A 17,718-nucleotide genomic window follows, 5' to 3' on the forward strand; every position below is an offset into this window, starting at 1 on the left:
CGGGAATCAAGGCCGGTGGCTCCTGATGCCGATCCCGGCTCAGACCGGCGGCCCCGGGCACACGGCTGGGGGACACGGGGGGCGCGGGCACAGCCACGTGCCACCACCAGTGATGGCACTGACCCCACTGACACCCATCCAGTGTCACCCAACCCTGATGTCACCCAGCCCCAATGTCACCTGTCCCTGCTATCACCTGGCCCCAAGGTCACCTGGCCCCAGTGTCACCCAATCCCAATGTCACCCAGCCCCCATGACACATCCCCCATGCCAACCCCCACAGATGTCACCTGGCTCCCATGTCACCTGTCCCAGTGCCACCAAGCCCCAATGTCACCTGGCCATGATGCCAACGAGTCCCTACATCATCCAGCCTGGAAGTCACCTGGTCCCAATGACACCTGGCACTGATGGCAACTGTCCCCGGTGTCATGTGTCTCCAATGCCACGCATCCCCGCTGTCCCCAAAGCCTCCTATGACATCCCTCCCCAATGTCATGTCCCAAATGACACCCGTCCCCAGTGTCACCCATCCCCAATGCCACCTGTCCCCTGTGCCACCATGGCCACCACCATCCCTGTGCAGTTCTGGGTTTATTTGAGCCGTTGGTGACACGGAGCAGCAGCACTGGAGCCACACGGGGACACGGGGACCTCGCTGTGGGGACGTGCCCACCCGGGCACGGCGACCTGGTGACGTGACCACCTCGCTGTGGTGGCGTGGCCACCTGGGCTCAGCCACTGGGCCACCTCGGCATGGTGACCCACTCACATTGGCACAGGGACGCGCCCACCCGGCTGAGGTGAGGAGGCCACGTGGGCGGGTCAGGCGGCAGCGTCGGTGGCCGTGTCACCGGCCGTGTCACTGGCCAGGGCCTTGGCCACCTTGTCCTTCAGGTAGGCCACGCGCTGCCGCTCCAGCTTCAGCTCCAGGAACTCGTAGTGGGGCACCTGCAGGGGACAGGCGTGTGACACCAGCGCAGGGGGTCCCAGCTGTGTCCCCTCCTGTCCTGGCCCTGGCTGTGCCATGGCACCCCCCTGGGTGTCCGCACCGATCTGGGGTCCCGGTGCCCACCCTGGGACGCGCCACCACCCACCCAGGTGCGACAGTGCCACTGCCAGGGGAGTGACGATGAGACCAGGGGCTGACAGTGACCCCGGGGGGTGACACGTGGCTGTCACACTCCCCCCGGGCTATAATTACCCCCGGGGGTTAATCCTGGATGACCCTACAGGATCAGCTCGTCTGTGTCACCTCCCTGTCACCCCTGTCCCCCCCAGCACCTGGCAGGTGGCCCGGGGGGATCATGGTGGCTCATCCCTGCTGAGCCCCAGGCTCAGGCTGGTGTCAGTGCCTCCATCCCAACGGAGCCAGCTGTGCCCAGGTGTGCCAGGGGGACAATGGCACCCGGCTGGTGTCACCAGGGTGGCCACAGGCACAGGGACCATCCCCCGGGCTGGGCACAGGTGAGGCCACACCTGAGTCCTGGGGGCACCTCACAGGATGGGGGCTGGGCTCTGCTCCCAAGAGGGAGGTTCAGGTGGCATTTGGGGAATATTTTTGGGAACATTTTGGGAATATTTCTCCTGGAAAGGGCTGGGAGGGTTCAAGCGCCACGTGGATGTGTCACCCGGGGCCAGGGCGAGCGGTGGCCCTGGAGTGCTGGGCACACGCAGGTGCCGTCAGGGTGCTCCCGGTGCTCACCTCGGCCAGCAGGAAGCCGGCGGCTCGCAGGTGCCTGCGGGCCAGCGAGCCCCGGCCCAGCAGCTCCCGGCCCCGCGAGCTGAACTGCGGCATCTCCCAGCGCAGCACGGCCACCCTGGGGACAGGGGACAGGGGACAGGGGACAGGCACTGAGCACGGGCACCCCGAGCCCGCCCTGCGGTGCCTGAGCTCTGCCCCTCCCATCACCTCCTGTCCCCTGTCCCCTCCTCTTGCTCTCCCTCTCCTCCCACACTGACCCCTTCCATTCCCCCTCCTCATCCCCTCCCTGTTCCCCTCCTCTCGTGCCCCCCTTCCCCTGCTGTCCCCTCCTCTCCCCTCTGCTGTCTCCCCCTTCCCCACCCCCGGGAGCCCCCGCTGTCCCCACACACCTCCTGGCCCCCGGTGGCAGTGCCTTTGTCCCCTCGGAGTGGGACAAGTGGGGGGCAGCGAAGTCCCTCACGGGCAGGGCTTTGTTGTCACTGTCCAGCACCGCCTCGGCATCTGCGGGGATGGAGGGGACACGGGGACTCAGGGCCGCCCAGGGGCTCCCCTGACCCCAGCCCAGGAAGGGCCGTGTCCGTGGGGATCCGCCTCCCCGGGTCCCAGGCAGGGGACAGGGGACTTGCGGGGCACGGAACTTGCTGTGGCAGCCGGTGGCCGGTCCCCGACACTGGGGGACGGGGACCGAATTTGACTGGGCTGCAAGAGGGTGACAGGGGGTGGCAGAGCCAGGAGGGCAACAGGGAAAGGTGACAGGGCTGCGGGGTGACACAGGAAGGGAACGGGGTGACAGGGCTGGGGGGATTGGGGGTCACAGGGGAAGGTAGCAAGGGTGGGGGTGCTAGGGCCAAGGGTCAAGGGTGCCCAGGGTGGGTGCCAGGTGGCACTGGAATGTTCCCAGGTGGGTGGCAGGCCCGGAGGAGGCACTGGAGGGTCCCCAGGTGGGTGGCAGGCCCGGAGGTGGCACTGGAGGGTCCCCAGGTGGGTGGCAGGCCCGGAGGTGGCACTGGAGGGTCCCCAGGTGAGTGGCAGGCCTGGGGGTGGCACTGGAATGTCCCCAGGTGGGTGGCTGGCCCGGGGGTGGCACTGGAGGGTCCCCAGGTGGGTGGCAGGCCCGGAGGTGGCACTGGAGGGTCCCCAGGTGGGTGGCTGGCCCGGGGGTGGCACTGGAGGGTCCCCAGGTGGGTGGCTGGCCCGGGGGTGGCACTGGAGGGTCCCCAGGTGGGTGGCAGGCCTGGGGGTGGCACTGGAATGTCCCCAGGTGGGTGGCTGGCCCGGGGGTGGCACTGGAGGGTCCCCAGGTGGGTGGCTGGCCCGGGGGTGGCACTGGAAGGTGCCCAGGCGGGTGGCTGGCCCGGGGGTGGCACTGGAGGGTCCCCAGGTGGGTGGCAGGCCTGGGGGTGGCACTGGAATGTCCCCAGGTGGGTGGCTGGCCCGGGGGTGGCACTGGAGGGTCCCCAGGTGGGTGGCAGGCCCGGAGGTGGCACTGGAGGGTCCCCAGGTGGGTGGCAGGCCCGGAGGTGGCACTGGAGGGTCCCCAGGTGGGTGGCTGGCCCGGGGGTGGCACTGGAGGGTCCCCAGGTGGGTGGCTGGCCCGGGGGTGGCACTGGAAGGTGCCCAGGCGGGTCCCCCAGTGCCTCCGGCAGCGCCTCCCGCAGCCCCCGCTGCAGGGGGGTGGCCTTCTCTTTGTCCTTGTCGCCGTCCCTGTACCCCCCCAGCACCTCGGGAGGCAGGAAGGGCCCCTCGTAGCCCGGGGCCTCCAGCCTGGCCGTGGCGTTGATGTGCAGCAGCTTCAGCCACGAGCTCTGCGCCCGCGGGGAGGTGTCACCTGCAGGACGGGTGGCGACACGCTCAGGTGACACCCGGGGACACAGGGACGGTCCCCGGCGGCGCCGGGGAAGGCTCAGGTGGGGCAGTGGGAACGTTCCCCACGGAAAGGGCCGTGCACCCCCAGCCTGGACGTGGCTCCTGGCACAGGGGCCGCGTCCCCAGGGGCTGAGCCAGCTGGGGCCGGGCTCAGACGGCACCCAAGGGCCAGGGGAACGGCCCCAGGCAGTGCCAGGGGATGCTCAGGTGGCACGTGGGGAATATTCCTCCTGGGAAGGGCTCTGCAGCCCCGCCGGCTTCGACAGCCACGGGGCTGTGACACCTGGGACACAGTTTGTACCCCCAGGTGAACTCCAGCACCTGAGAAGCCCCCCCAGCCCCACATTCCCAGATTCCGTGTCTCCAGTGGGATTCGCCCCCCGGGTCCCACGGGAGGGGACGCGGGGCACGTGGGCACGGAGGTCACTGTGGCAGCCGGTGGCCGGTCCCCGCCATGGGGGGACAGGGACCGAATTTGACTGGGCTGCAGCTGCCAGCAGCACCTGCTGCAAGGGTGACCCCACCCACCCACCCCGCCCAGCTCCTGCCCAATCCCCGAATCCCGGCGCGGGGCGCGGCCGGCGCCGCCCTGCCGGGGCTCACCTCGCAGGCGGGCCTGGAACTCGGGGGACAGCACCTGGCGCAGGTGGGGGGCCCGGGGCTGCTGCAGGACGCACAGGGACCACACCACATCCGTCAGCAGGTGCACGTCCAGCTGCTGCTCCTGCCCCTGCAGCCGCTCGTGGATCTGCGCGGGGAACAGATCACGCAGGTGTCCCCGTGTCCCCCAGGTGGGGCTGCGGGGCCCCTCCCCGGCGATCCTCTCGCCCCACGGATTCAGCCATCCCACAGCCCCTTTCCCATGGGAATGTGCCAGGGGAACACCTGTGCTCCGGGACAGGTGACAGCTTGGGGGGGCACCTGGAGGGGCTTCCAGGGCCTCTCCCGGTGCTGAAAACGGGATCTGGGAGGGATTTGGGACACCTGGATTGCCAGGACATGGGAAAACGGGGAATTTGGGAGGCTTTGGGGAAGGAATCTGTAGCTGCGGGGGGGTCTCGGAGGTCCCTCCCCACCCAGACCACTCGGCAATTCCGGGATCCCAGGGACGTCACCATGGAGAAGAACTCCTCGCTGGAGCTGGGCTGGAAGTTGAGGCGGGCGAAGGACACGAGCACCCCGCAGAGCTGGGTGATGGACAGGTTCTGCGTGTTGTCCAGGCAATACTGTGGGAAAAACGGGAATGTGGGGCTGCCCAGAACAGGGGCGGGAGGGAGAGGTTGGACACATCAGCCGGAGACACCTGCCAGGTGGGAAAACCAGAGTGAGGGAATCTTGGGACTTTCTCCAGGTACTGAAACACCCCAGTGATGATGGGAAAGAGCAGGGGGATGAACCTGGAAGGAACTGGGCCGGAAGTGGCAGGAAGCTGGGAGAGGAGCAGCAAGGAAAAGGTTGGAAACATCAGCAGGGACCGTGCTGGGTGGGACAGCAGGGGTGAGGGATGCCTGGGATCTTATCCAGCCACAAGGGCAGGCCTGGGATGTCTCAGTCTGGATGGGGACGTGCAGAGAGGTGAACTGGGACACAAGTGGGACAGAACCAACACCAGCAGTCACAGCTCAGGGTCTGGATGCAGCCAAATCCAGTGGGAAATGATCCCTGATTCCCACTGGGAAAGGTGACAGAGCTTGCACAGGGAGGGGCCCTCACTGCCACCTGCTCCCAGGTGACAACGGCCCAGACCTGCTGGAGGAACCTGCTCTGCCCGGATCCTGCTGGGAAAGGTGACAACACCCCCTGCACAGGTGAGTGTCCCCTGCCTCCCCCATGGCCAGGTGAGGTCCCCCCTTGTCCCCCAGGCCTCACCTGAGCGATGGCCTCGGCAAGGGGCCGGCTGAGCCAGCGCAGGCTGGCGAAGGAGCGGGCACAGCGCGGCACCTGAGCCGGGCTCAGGCTGCCCAGGTGAGGCTGCAGCTCCAGGGACAGGCGGTGCAGCACCTGCGGCTGCTGGAAGCTCAGCTTACCTGTGCCAAGGGGGGACAGCTCAGCACAGGGGGCTCCGAGCACCTCTGTCCTGTGCCCCCCACACCACAGGTGACAGCTGGGAACGGTCACCTGGAGAGGAGAAGGCTGCAGGGACACCTCAGAGCCCTCCCAGTGCCTAAAGGGGCTCCAGGTGAGCTGGGGAGGGACAGGGGACACCCAGGGTGATGGAATGGCCTCACGCTGAGCTCCCAGGGATTTGGGACACCTGGAGTGACAGGACACCTAGAACAGCCTCCCCGATGTCCCTGGTTCCATACCTGGAGCACAGAGCTGACCTGCAATGCCCGGCCCCCTGTTCCCACTCAGGACTGGGATAACCCACCGGGGACCAGCTGCTCGGGCTCACCTGGATTCCCTCACCCCACCTGGCTGGGAGAGGAAAGGTTTGGGACCTCAAAGCTCACCTGGCGCCCCCCACACCCACTGCCAGCCCAGGGACCGCGACACGGAAGCACGGATTTGTCCCCAGCCCCCACAGGTGGCCCCTGGCACTCACTGAAGGCGAAGAGCAGGTCGGTGAGCACGGGCAGGGGCAGCTCGGCAGGTTTCTGCAGCAGGTGGTAGGACAGGGCCCGCAGCAGGGGCACGCAGCGGCGCTGCTGCAGCGCCAGCGCCAGCGCCACGCGGCGCAGCTCGTCGGGGTCAAACTGCTCTGCCAGCTCCAGGGCCTGGCAGGGACAGGGACAGGTGAGATGGGACAGGTGAGACAGGGACATAGGAACAGGGCTAGAACTGCCCTGCAAGCTCCAGCACCTGGCAGGGACAGGGACAGGTGTGACAGGGACCGGGACACAGAGGACAGCGACACAGGGGAGACAAGGACGGAGACACAAGGAAGGGACACAACTGCTTGGCCAGCTCCAAAGCCTGGCACGGGTACAGCGACAGGTAAGACAGGGACAGAACTGCTCGGCCACCTCCAGGGCCTGGCAGGGACAAGGACAGGTGAGACAGGGGACAGGGACACAGGGGCAGGTGAGACCGGGACAGGGACACAGGGGCAGGTGAGACTGGGACAGGGGAGACACAGACAGAGATCAAACTTCTTGGCCAGCTCCAGTGCCTGGCAGGGACAGGACAGGGGAGGCAGGGACAGGGGAGGCAGGTCACAGGTGGGAGAGGGGAGACAGCACAACTGGTGCAGGTGACCCCAGGGGGGACTGCTGACCCCAGGTGACCCCACCCAGCCCAGGCCGAGGGCGCGGGTCCCCCCCAGCGTCCCACCCGCTGCCGTGCCCGGGCGTGCGGGTCCCACCTTGTCCTCCAGGCGCTCCATCAGGGCGGGGGACAGGTGTCCCACCTTGGCCATGAGCGTCACCACGGTGCGGGTGCCGTCCAGCTCGGTCCAGCGCAGCTCCAGCTTGCGCAGCACCTCGGGCAGCAGGAGGCTGTCGTGGCCCTGCCCCGCCAGCTGCTCGGCCAGCTGCACCAGCTGCCGCAGGGGCAGGCGCCGCAGCCGCCACAGCACCTCCTGCTCCACCGAGCGCACCTGGCGCCCGCCCCGCGCCAGCCCCAGCGCCGGCAGGCTGCGCAGCAGCTGCAGCAGCGGCGTGTTCCACACCTGCGAGATCTGCACGGGACAGGGACAGGGGTGACACAGGGACACCAGCTGTGCTCCACACCTGTGAGATCTGCACGGGACAGGGACAGGGGTGACACAGGGACACCAGCTGTGCTCCACACCTGTGAGATCTGCACGGGACAGGGACAGGGGTGACACAGGGACACCAGCTGTGCTCCACACCTGCGAGATCTGCACGGGACAGGGACAGGGACAGGGGTGACACAGGGACACCAGGTGTGCTCCACACCTGCGAGATCTGCACGGGACAGGGACAGGGACAGGGGTGACACAGGGACACCAGGTGTGCTCCACACCTGTGAGATCTGCACGGGACAGGGACAGGGACAGGGGTGACACAGGGACACCAGGTGTGCTCCACACCTGTGAGATCTGCACGGGACAGGGACAGGGGTGACACAGGGACACCAGGTGTGCGCCACACCTGAGAGATCTGCACGGGACAGGGACAGGGGTGACACAGGGACACCAGGTGTGCGCCACACCTGAGAGATCTGCACGGGACGGGGACAGGGGTGACACAGGGACACCAGGTGTGCTCCACACCTGTGAGATCTGCATGGGACAGGGACAGGGACAGGGGTGACACAGGGACACCAGCTGTGCTCCACACCTGCGAGATCTGCACAGGACGGGGACAGGGGTGACACAAGGACACCAGGTGTGCTCCACACCTACGAGATCTGCACGGGACAGGGACAGGGGTGACACAGGGACACCAGGTGTGCTCCACACCTGCGAGATCTGCACGGGACAGGGACAGGGGTGACACAGGGACACCAGGTGTGCTCCACACCTACGAGATCTGCATGGGACAGGGACAGGGGTGACACAGGGACACCAGGTGTGCGCCACACCTGCGAGATCTGCACGGGACGGGGACAGGGACAGGTGTGACATGGGGCCCATCCCCAGCAGGCAGGTGCAGGGGCTCCCCTGGCCCTGTCCCCAGCAGGCAGGTGTGTCCCCAGGAGCACTGCCAGGTGCGTCCCCAGCAGCCAGCTGTGTCCCCAGCAGCCAGGTGCGTCCCCAGCCCGGTCCCCAGCCCACCTGCGCGTCCAGGGTGGCCAGCAGCTGCTGGAAGCGCGGGTCCCCGCGCAGATCGGCGCTGTCCAGGCGCTGCTCGCCGCTCATGCGGGCCAGGCGGCCGATGGCCAGCGCCGCCAGGTTGCTGCTCAGGGCGGGCCCGCGGCTCAGCTGCAGCAGCTCCTGCGGGCTGCTGGCCGCCCGGATCAGCTCCCGCAGCCGCTGCTCCTCGCCGTCGTCGCGCGGCCGCGCGCGGGGCCCCTCGGCCGGCCGGGCCGGGCCGGTGCGCAGGGCGCGCTCCGGGCCGGCTCCCGGCGGCAGCAGCCGGCGGCAGCAGCGGCGGAGCAGGTGCGCGGCCATGGGCAGGGCTCAGCGCCGCATCCCGGCACGGCTGCGCGGGCCGGGCGTTGGAACGGGTTACCGCTCCCGGCCTCCCCCGCCGCGTTCCCGCTCCCCACGGTCCTTCCCCGCGCCCGCTTCTCCTCCCCCGTGTCCCACGGTCCCGATCCCAACACCGCTCCCAGTCCCAATCCCGATCCAAACCCCAATCCCGATCCAAACCCCAATCCCAATCCAAACCCCAATCCCGTTCCCATCCCCGATCCTGTTCCCATCCCCGATCCTGTTCCCATCCCCGATTCCGTTCCCATCCCCGATTCCGGTCCCATCCCCAGTCCCGATCCCATCCCCGATCCCGTTCCCATCCCCGTTTCCGTTCCCATCCCCGTTCCCGTTCCCATCCCCAATCCCGATCCTATTCCTGATCCCATTCCCGATCCCGTTCCCGTTCCCGTTCCCGATCCCGATCCCGTTCCTATCCCTGATCCCGTTCCCGTTCCCATCCCCATCCCCGATCCCGTTGCCATCCCCAATCCCGATCCCGTTCCCGTTCTCATCCCCAATCCCGATCCCATTCCTGATCCCATTCCCGATCCCGTTCCCGATCCCGATCCCGTTCCTATCCCTGATCCCGTTCCCGTTCCCATCCCCATTCCCGATCCCGTTCTCATCCCCAATCCCGATCCCGTTCCCATCCCCATTCCCGATCCCGTTCCCATTTCCGTTCCCGATCCCATTCCCGTTCCCGATCCCGTTCCCATTCCCGTTCCCATTCCCGTTCCCGATCCCGTTCCCATCCCCGTTCCCATTCCCGTTCCCATTCCCGATCCCATTCCCGGCCTTCTCTGACCTCTCCCGCCCCGGCCCCGCGCACGGGCCGCCACCGAGGCGCGCAGTTACGACGTCACCGCGCCGCGCCCGCTCGTTATTGGCCGCTCGTTATTGGCCGCTCGTTATTGGCCGCTCGTCTGCGTCATCACGCGGCGGCGGCGCCTTTTCCGTGACGGGACCAGAGCGCGGCCGCCATCGGCGCCGGGGTCCCCCGCGGTGTCCCTCTTCATCCCAGTGCCCCCCCAGGAGATCCCCAGTTCATCCCAGTGCCCCCCAGGAGATCCCCAGTCCATCCCAGTGCCCCCCAGGAGATCCCCAGTCCATCCCAGTGCCCCCCAGTTCATCCCAGTGCCCCCCAGGAGATCCCCAGTTCATCCCAGTGCCCCCCCGGAGAGCCCCAGTTCATCCCAGTGCCCCCCAGGAGATCCCCAGTTCATCCCAGTGCCCCCCAGGAGATCCCCAGTTCATCCCAGTGCCCCCCCCGGAGATCCCCAGTTCATCCCAGTGCCCCCCCAGGAGAGCCCCAGTCCATCCCAGTGCCCCCCAGTTCATCCCAGTGCCCCCCAGGAGATCCCCAGTTCATCCCAGTGCCCCCCCAGGAGATCCCCAGTTCATCCCAGTGCCCCCCAGGAGATCCCCAGTCCATCCCAGTGCCCCCCAGTTCATCCCAGTGCCCCCCAGGAGATCCCCAGTTCATCCCAGTGCCCCCCCCCCGGAGAGCCCCAGTCCATCCCAGTGCCCCCCAGTTCATCCCAGTGCCCCCCAGGAGATCCCCAGTTCATCCCAGTGCCCCCCAGGAGATCCCCAGTTCATCCCAGTGCCCCCCAGGAGATCCCCAGTTCATCCCAGTGCCCCCCAGGAGATCCCCAGTTCATCCCAGTGCCCCCCCCCGGAGAGCCCCAGTCCATCCCAGTGCCCCCCAGTTCATCCCAGTGCCCCCCAGGAGATCCCCAGTTCATCCCAGTGCCCCCCAGGAGATCCCCAGTCCATCCCAGTGCCCCCCAGTTCATCCCAGTGCCCCCCAGGAGATCCCCAGTTCATCCCAGTGCCCCCCCAGGAGATCCCCAGTTCATCCCAGTGCCCCCCCCGGAGAGCCCCAGTTCATCCCAGTGCCCCCCCCGGAGATCCCCAGTTCATCCCAGTGCCCCCCCCGGAGATCCCCAGTTCATCCCAGTGCCCCCCCATCCCCCCCCGAGATCCCCAGTTCCAGTGCCCCCCAGGAGATCCCCAGTTCATCCCAGTTCGCACAGTGCCCCCCGGGTGAGGTTATCGGTTAATGATTCATTATCGAACTCCATCGATTATCGCTCGTTTATTGGTATCGATAAGGATCGATGCCGACGCAGGGCGGGGCCGGGGGCGGTGTCCGGGGGTCTCCTCAGCGCCGGCTGAAGTCCCCGCCTGCGGGACGGGGGGTTCCGGTGTCACCCCCGGCGCGCTGCCTGCTCCCCGAGCCCCGCACAGACACCCAAGGACCCCCGGGACAGCCCACCCTCCACCCGCAGCGCTCTGAGCCGTGCGGGGGCCGCGGGTCCCCGCCGGAGCCCGGCAGGATCCCCCCGAGCCCCGGCAGGATCCCCCCGCTCCCCCGAGCCCCGGCAGGATCCCCCAGCTCCCCCGAGCCCCGGCAGGATCCCCCCGCTCCCCCGAGCCCCGGCAGGATCCCCCCGAGCCCCGGCAGGATCCCCCCGCTCCCCCGAGCCCCGGCAGGATCCCCCCGCTCCCCCGAGCCCCGGCAGGATCCCCCCGAACCCTGGCAGGATCCCCCCGCTCCCCCGAGCCCCGGCAGGATCCCCCCGCTCCCCCGAGCCCCGGCAGGATCCCCCCGAGCCCCGGCAGGATCCCCCCGAGCCCCGGCAGGATCCCCCCGCTACTCCCGAGCCCCGGCAGGATCCCCCCGCTACTCCCGAACCCCGGCAGGATGCCCCCGCTGCCCCGAGCCCCGGCAGGATCCCCCCGCTCCCCCGAGCCCCGGCAGGATCCCCCCGCTCCCCCGAGCCCCTGCGGGATCCCCCCGCTGCCCCGCACCCCGGCAGGGCTCGCAGCGGCACTCGGCGATGCGGGGCAGCAGCGCGGGCCGGGGGCGGCCGCGGGGGCACGGCAGCAGCAGGGCCCGCACGGGCCGGCCGGGGTCCAGCCGGTAACTGCAGCACTCGCACAGCGACCGCACGTACGGCTCCTGGGGACAGCGGGTCACGGCGGCAGGGACAGCCCCGGACAGCCGCGGGCCGGGCTCCGGGGGCAGCGGGCGGCCCTGGGGTCCCTCCCGGCCCCCGCGCCCCCCGTACCTGCGCGCTGACGGCGGTGCGGGAGCGGCACGCCCCCGCGCAGTAGGTGACACGGACGCCCCGCAGGACACACGCGCCCTTGGCGATGGTCCGGATCGCCGTGAGGAGCCGGCACGGCCCGGGGGGCTCCTCTGCACCGTGGGGGGGGGGGGCCCGGCGTGAGCGGGGGGGGGCTGCCGGGGCCACCCCACTCCCGGAGCCCCCGGGTGCGGGGTCTCACCTGGCCACTCGTCCCGGCACACGGGGCAGCAGCTCCCGGGCTCCCGCACCGGCTCCGCGCCCTGCGGGGACCCCCAGGCTCAGCCCCTGCCCGCGGGACCCCCTCCCCCCCCCCGCGCCCCCCGGGCCGCCCCTGGAGCCCCCCACCTCCGGGCAGGTGAGTGCGGGGCAGGAGGTGGCGCAGGTGACGCGTCCCTCGGAGCAGCGACAGGTCCCGCACGGCTCCTGCCACTCGCTGCCGGCCTGCAGGAGGGCAGGGACCGCAAATATTGGTCAGGGACCCCCCGACACGGGATCAGGGACCCCCGCCCCGCGCCCCCCGCCCTGCTCACCGCTCGCAGCGCCCCGCGGTACCGGCAGCCGCAGCCCCCCGCGCTCACGCACTGCCCGGAGCCGTTCCGGTACCGCCCGGGGGCGCAGGCGCAGCGCGGGGGGGTCGAGGGGGTCCCGAGGGTCGCGGGAGTGCCGAGGGTCGTGGGGGCCGCGGGGATCCCGGGGGTGCTGGAGCTGTCCGGAGTTACGGGGGTCCCGGGGGTCGCGGGGGATCCGGAGGTTCCGGCGGTTCCGAGGGTCGCGGGGGTGCCCCCGCAAGTCCCGGGGGGCTCCGCCAGGTCCTGGCAGCTGCGCTCGCAGGCGGGGCCGGGGTCCAGCCATACCTCGCCCGGGGGGCAGCCTGGGGCCACTGGGAGTGGCACCGGGAACGGCACCAGCACCCCCTGATTCCCGGCTCTCCCTCCTTCCATTGCCCTGGCCCTCCGTCCACCACCTCCACCCCTCTCTCCCTTCCTTGCTACCTCCACCCCTTTCCCTCTCCCACCCCTCCGTCCCCCTCTCCCGTTCCCCCACCTCTCCGTCCCCTTGTCCCGTTCTCCCACCCGTCCGTTCCCCGTTCCCTCCCCCGTTGCCTCCATCCCTCCTTTTCACCGCTCCACCCCCGTGCCTGCCGTCCCTCCGTGCCCCGCGGTGTCCCCGCTCTCACCGGGGCACGCCTGGGGGTTACACGCCGCCGTCTCCTCCCCGGGGCTCTCCCCGCACGGCGGCCCCGCCCCGGGGCCCGCCCGGCACTGCCGCTGCCGCCTCCGGGTGCCGCCGCCGCAGCTGCGGGAGCAGCGGGACCAGGGGGACCAGGGGGACACGGCGGGGGACAGGGGGGTCTCGGGAGACAGGGGGAGCAGGGCGGATAGAGGGGGCGAGGGGGACAGAGGGGACACGGGGTGTGCGGGGGACAGGGGGGACACGGAGGACCGGGGGGACATCGGGATGGCGGGCGTGGCGGGCCCCGGCGAGGGACACGCCAGCGCTGGGCACGTCAGGGTCCCGTTCTCGCAGGTGCTGCACCGGGGGTGACACGCGTGTCACCGTCACCGCACGTGGGGCCCTGCCGTGTGGCATCGCCACGGTGCCCGTCCCACCAGCACTGTGCCGCTCCCCCCGTGTCCCCCGTGTCCGTCCCAGTGTCACTGTGCCCGTCCCCCCGTGTCCCCCGTGCCCGTCCCAGTGTCACTGTGCCCGTCCCTCCGTGTCCCCCGTGCCCGTCCCACCGTTCCCGTGCCCGTCCCGCTGCCACCACCGTGTCTGTCCGCCCCCTATCCCCCCTGCCGTGTCCCCCCCACCCCTGTCTGTCCCCGAGTGACGGTGCCCACCCACCGTGTCCCCCACGTGTCCCCGGCCGTGCCCATGCCGCCGCGTGACACCCTCCGCGGTGTCACCCACCAGTTGTGACACCCGATCTGGGTCAGGGTCCCCGGGGACACCTCGCGGCTCCCGTGCTCCCCGCCGGGGGTCCCGCAGCGGCAGCGGCTCAGGGGGACGCAGCGCCCGTCTTGCAGCAGCTGCCCGGGGGGGCACCGGCACCCTGGGGGCACGGGGGGCACCGTGGGTGTTCGGGAGCCGGGGGACGGCCGCGGGCGCCGGGGCGGCGCCGCCCTACCTGGCTCGCAGGGCCCCTGCAGACACAGCACCGGCGCCCAGGTGTCCGCGCAGGTCCGGGGGCAGCGCCCGGCGCAGGGGCTGCGGGTCCGGCCGCCCCCGCCGCAGCCGGGATCTGGGGGGGCACGGGAGCCCTGAGCGCCCCGGGGGGGCTCCCATGGCTGCAGGGAGGGGGCGCCCAGGGTGGCGGCGCAGGGGTTACCGGGGCAGGCGCTGGAGGTGCAGCTCTCGCTCTGGGTGCGGACCCCCGCACACGCCCGCCCGGGGGTCTCGGGGTTCCGGGGGTGCCGGTGGCGCAGGCGGGACCCCCCCACACAGGGGTCTCCGCAGGGTCCCCAGGGCCCCCAGGGGCTCCAGTCACACGGCTCTGGGGGGGCACGGGGGGGGCACCGGGGTCACCGGGACCCCCCATCACCCCCCCGACCCCTCCAGAACCCCCCATCACCCCCCCGACCTCTCCAGAACCCCCCAATGCCCTGTGAGACCCCTCTGCCCTCCCCAGGACCCCCCGGTCCCCCCTCCGGTCCCCCCATACCGGCCGCACACGCGGTGTCCCAGCACTCGGGTCCCTCGGGGGTGCAGGTGCTGCGGGGGGGACACAAGCGGTGGGTGGGGGGCGCTCAGACCCCCCCGGCCCCCCAGCCCCCCCCAACTCACCACTGCCGGCACGGGCCGGGGCTCCAGCGCTCGCCCAGCCCCCGCTCGCCCCCCGCCCAGGGGCACACGGGGGGGCACGGCGTCTCCTCGCAGCGCCGAGCCTGCTCCTGGGGGGCCCCGCAGGGTCCCGCCCCGCCCTCGGGGGGGATGGGAGTCCTGGGGGGCGGGGGGGGGGGGGGTCACACGGGGCATCGGCATGTGACACCCGCAGCCCCCCCAGTGTCACGTCGCCCCCGTAGGTTTCGCGCCCCCCCCATCTCCAGGTGCGTCCCCAAGGAGACGTGGCCCCCCCACCGGGTGCCGTGTGCCCCCCAGGGTCACGATCCCCCCAGCACATACCGCATTCCGCCCAAGTTCTGTGTGCCCACAGTTCCGTGCCCCCCCGCGGCTCTCACGGGTCCCCAGGGTGCCGTGTCCCCCCCACAACCCCCGTGTCCCCTCCGCGTCGCACCCCAAGCCCGTGTGTCCCCCCCGCCCCCGCTCACCTGTACCGCTCCTGCCGCCCCCCCCCGCAGGTGACACTGCAGGGTCCCCACTGGCTCCAGCGGCTCCAGGCGCAAGGGGAGGTCCCGGGGGGGGGTCCCGGGGGTGGCGCTCGGGGGGGACACCTCCCCGGAACGCAGCGCAGCCGCCCCCCCGCGCAGGTGCAGTTCCGGCAGCCGCGGGGGTGGCCGCCCCCCCCCGGCACCCAGAGGTGTCCCCCCGCGTCCAGGCACTCGCACAGCGCGGGGGGGACACAGCCCCCGTCCTGCTCCAGGGTCCCTGGGGGGGGACAGGGACGGGGACAGGCTCAGGGGGGCTGGGGGTCCCACAGGGGTCTCACGGGGGGCGCCGGGGCTCACCGGGAGGGCAGCGGCAGCCGGGCTCGCAGGGGGTCCCCCCCTCGCAGGACACCCCCTCCTGCAGGTCCCGGCAGCTCCGCGGGCACCGGCTGGCACAGGGGGACACCGTCTGCCCGGGGGGGCACCGCGGGCCTGGGGGGGCACCGTCAGCGCCCCGACACCCCCAGGGACCCCCCCATCCCCCGAGCCCCCCCAGGGCACCCCCAGCCTCCCGCAGCTCCCCCCGACGCTGCTCTCCAGTGGAGAGCCCCTGGGTGACCCCGCCGGCCCCCGCAGACCGCCCGAGTCCCTCCCGGCGCGCCCCAGTCCCTCGCGGTGCCCCGCCGCGCACCCGTACCGCAGGGCCGGGGGTTGCAGACCCGCAGCTCGTGCCCCGCCCCGGGGCAGGGGCTGCCCCCGTTTTTGGGGGGGGGGCGGGAGCAGGAGCGGCTGCGCACGGAGCGGCCCCCCCCGCACGTGACGTCACAGCGCGACCAGGGACCCCACGGGGACCACGCGCCGTTCACTGCGGGGGGACAGGGCGGTGACCCCCGGAAACCCCGGCTTCGCTCTGAGACCCCCAAAGCCCCCCAGTCCCCCTGAACCACCCAGACAGCGCCCCCGAGCCCCCCCGGTTCCCACAGCCCCTCCCAGCCCCGAACCCCCCGGTCCCCCTTTAGCCCCCCCCTCTCCAAAGCCCCCAGGGGTCCCCACGCCCCCCCAGTCTCCACAAGCCCCTGATCCCACCCCAGCCCCTCGGAGACCCCCCAACATCCCCCCCCGGGCCCCGCTCCCCCGGCCCCCCCAGTTTCCCCTCAGTGTCCCACCATAGCCCCCTCATGGCCCCCCACATCCTCCCAAATCCCCCCCAGCCCCCCGATACCGTCCCCAGCCCCCCCCGCACCCCGACACGCCGTCACCCCGCACGGCCGCCGCTGCTCGTTCCCCCCCCGGATTTGGGGGCACCAGGGGTCCCCGGGGCCGGGGGGGGCGAAGGCCCGGAGCCGCCGCTGCTGCCCCCCCCCCGCAGGGCCGCGAGCAGGACCCCCAGGGCCCCCAGGGGCTCCACTGGCACGGGCAGGGGGGCGTCACGCAGGGGGGAGCTGCGGGGGAACCCCAGCGTCAGCGGGACCCCACAACACCGCAGAACCTCCCACAGAGGGGCAGAGACCCTCCGGACCCCCCGCAGTGGAGCAGGACCCCCAGAGCCCCCCAAACCTCCGGACCCTTACAGGGGGGCCGGCTGCAGGGACCCCAAAGCCCCGCCAGACCCTCCAGGGCGCCCAGGGACCCCCAGGACCCCCGGCTCAAATGGCCCCCCGTAGCCCCCCCATAGCCCCCTACCCTGGCAGTGGGGCAGGGATGACCCCAAAGCCCCAGCCCCGTACCCTGGCAGTGGGGCAGGGATGACCCCAAAACCCCAGCCCCGTACCCTGGCAGTGGGGCAGGGATGACCCCAAAGCCCCAGCCCCATACCCTGGCAGTGGGGCAGGGTGCAGGGATGACCCCAAAGCCCCAGCCCCGTACCCTGGCAGTGGGGCAGGGATGACCCCAAATCCCCAGCCCCGTACCCTGGCAGTGGGGCAGGGATGACCCCAAAGCCCCAGCCCCATACCCTGGCAGTGGGGCAGGTTGCAGGGATGACCCCAAAGCCCCAGCCCCATACCCTGGCAGTGGGGCAGGGATGACCCCAAAGCCCCAGCCCCGTACCCTGGCAGTGGGGCAGGGATGACCCCAAAGCCCCAGCCCCGTACCCTGGCAGTGGGGCAGATTGCAGGGATGACCCCAAAGCCCCAGCCCCATACCCTGGCAGTGGGGCAGGTTGCAGGGATGACCCCAAAGCCCCGGCCCCATACCCTGGCAGTGGGGCAGGTTGCAGGGATGACCCCAAAGCCCCAGCCCCATACCCTGGCAGTGGGGCAGGTTGCAGGGATGACCCCAAAGCCCCAGCCCCATACCCTGGCAGTGGGGCAGGTTGCAGGGATGACCCCAAAGCCCCAGCCCCATACCCTGGCAGTGGGGCAGGTTGCAGGGATGACCCCAAATCCCCAGCCCCATACCCTGGCAGTGGGGCAGGTTGCAGGGATGACCCCAAAGCCCCAGCCCCGTACCCTGGCAGTGGGGCAGGGATGACCCCAAAGCCCCAGCCCCGTACCCTGGCAGTGGGGCAGGGATGACCCCAAAGCCCCAGCCCCATACCCTGGCAGTGGGGCAGGTTGCAGGGCCGTCGCTGGGTGCTGCCCCCCGCCCCGCAGTTTCCCCCCGCGCAGTCCCGGCGGCGGCTCCGGCTCGCGGGGCTCTCGGGGCGGGTGCAGGTGTGGCTGCAGGGCCCCCACGGCCCCCACGGCCCCCACGGGACCACCGGGACCGCCGGGGACCCCCCGGCCTCCTCGTCGTCCCCTGCGG

General features: G+C 71.3%; 2 protein-coding genes and 2 non-coding genes across 4 annotated transcripts in view; all 4 read right to left on the bottom strand.

The window, feature by feature from the left end:
- Nucleotides 1-817: 817 nt before the first annotated feature.
- TBRG4 (transforming growth factor beta regulator 4) lies at nt 818-8,588 on the bottom strand. Its single transcript, XM_068189001.1, has 10 exons — nt 8,253-8,588; nt 6,876-7,190; nt 6,117-6,288; nt 5,441-5,598; nt 4,687-4,797; nt 4,175-4,319; nt 3,311-3,533; nt 2,095-2,232; nt 1,706-1,820; nt 818-951 (listed from the first exon to the last, which is right to left on the bottom strand). Exons 1-10 carry the CDS (start codon nt 8,586-8,588, stop codon nt 826-828), a joined length of 1,839 nt encoding a protein of 612 aa, XP_068045102.1. The 3' UTR covers nt 818-825.
- LOC137465369 (small nucleolar RNA SNORA5) lies at nt 2,277-2,409 on the bottom strand. Its single transcript, XR_010994627.1, has one exon. It is a non-coding gene; the product is annotated as a small nucleolar RNA SNORA5 (small nucleolar RNA).
- LOC137465363 (small nucleolar RNA SNORA5) lies at nt 3,927-4,060 on the bottom strand. Its single transcript, XR_010994626.1, has one exon. It is a non-coding gene; the product is annotated as a small nucleolar RNA SNORA5 (small nucleolar RNA).
- A 2,157-nt stretch (nt 8,589-10,745) lies between the features above and the next one.
- LOC137473231 (SCO-spondin-like) overlaps nt 10,746-17,718 on the bottom strand; it is a 30,299-nt gene continuing 23,326 nt past the window's right edge. The window contains 18 exon segments of the mRNA XM_068189116.1: nt 10,746-10,799; nt 11,427-11,577; nt 11,687-11,817; nt 11,907-11,967; nt 12,053-12,148; nt 12,238-12,641; nt 12,885-13,237; nt 13,619-13,760; nt 13,836-13,949; nt 14,037-14,201; nt 14,370-14,419; nt 14,492-14,647; nt 14,977-15,253; nt 15,334-15,465; nt 15,671-15,838; nt 16,217-16,337; nt 16,339-16,415; nt 17,512-17,712. Coding sequence (XP_068045217.1) covers nt 10,777-10,799; nt 11,427-11,577; nt 11,687-11,817; nt 11,907-11,967; nt 12,053-12,148; nt 12,238-12,641; nt 12,885-13,237; nt 13,619-13,760; nt 13,836-13,949; nt 14,037-14,201; nt 14,370-14,419; nt 14,492-14,647; nt 14,977-15,253; nt 15,334-15,465; nt 15,671-15,838; nt 16,217-16,337; nt 16,339-16,415; nt 17,512-17,712 — 2,822 coding nt within the window. The 3' untranslated portion in view covers nt 10,746-10,776.

This window comes from Anomalospiza imberbis, chromosome 1, assembly GCF_031753505.1.
Source record: "Anomalospiza imberbis isolate Cuckoo-Finch-1a 21T00152 chromosome 1, ASM3175350v1, whole genome shotgun sequence".
Taxonomy (NCBI): domain Eukaryota; kingdom Metazoa; phylum Chordata; class Aves; order Passeriformes; family Viduidae; genus Anomalospiza; species Anomalospiza imberbis.

Bases quoted from the DNA above. Each gene is read 5' to 3' on its own strand.
- TBRG4 (XM_068189001.1), bottom strand. From the start codon at position 8,588: ATGGCCGCGCACCTGCTCCGCCGCTGCTGCCGCCGGCTGCTGCCGCCG. The intron at 3,534-4,174 runs GTGAGCCCCGGC...CCCGTCCTGCAG, and splicing joins GTTCCAGGCCCGCCTGCGAG to GTGACACCTCCCCGCGGGCG. The intron at 952-1,705 runs GTGAGCACCGGG...TGTCCCCTGCAG, and splicing joins CCGGCTTCCTGCTGGCCGAG to GTGCCCCACTACGAGTTCCT.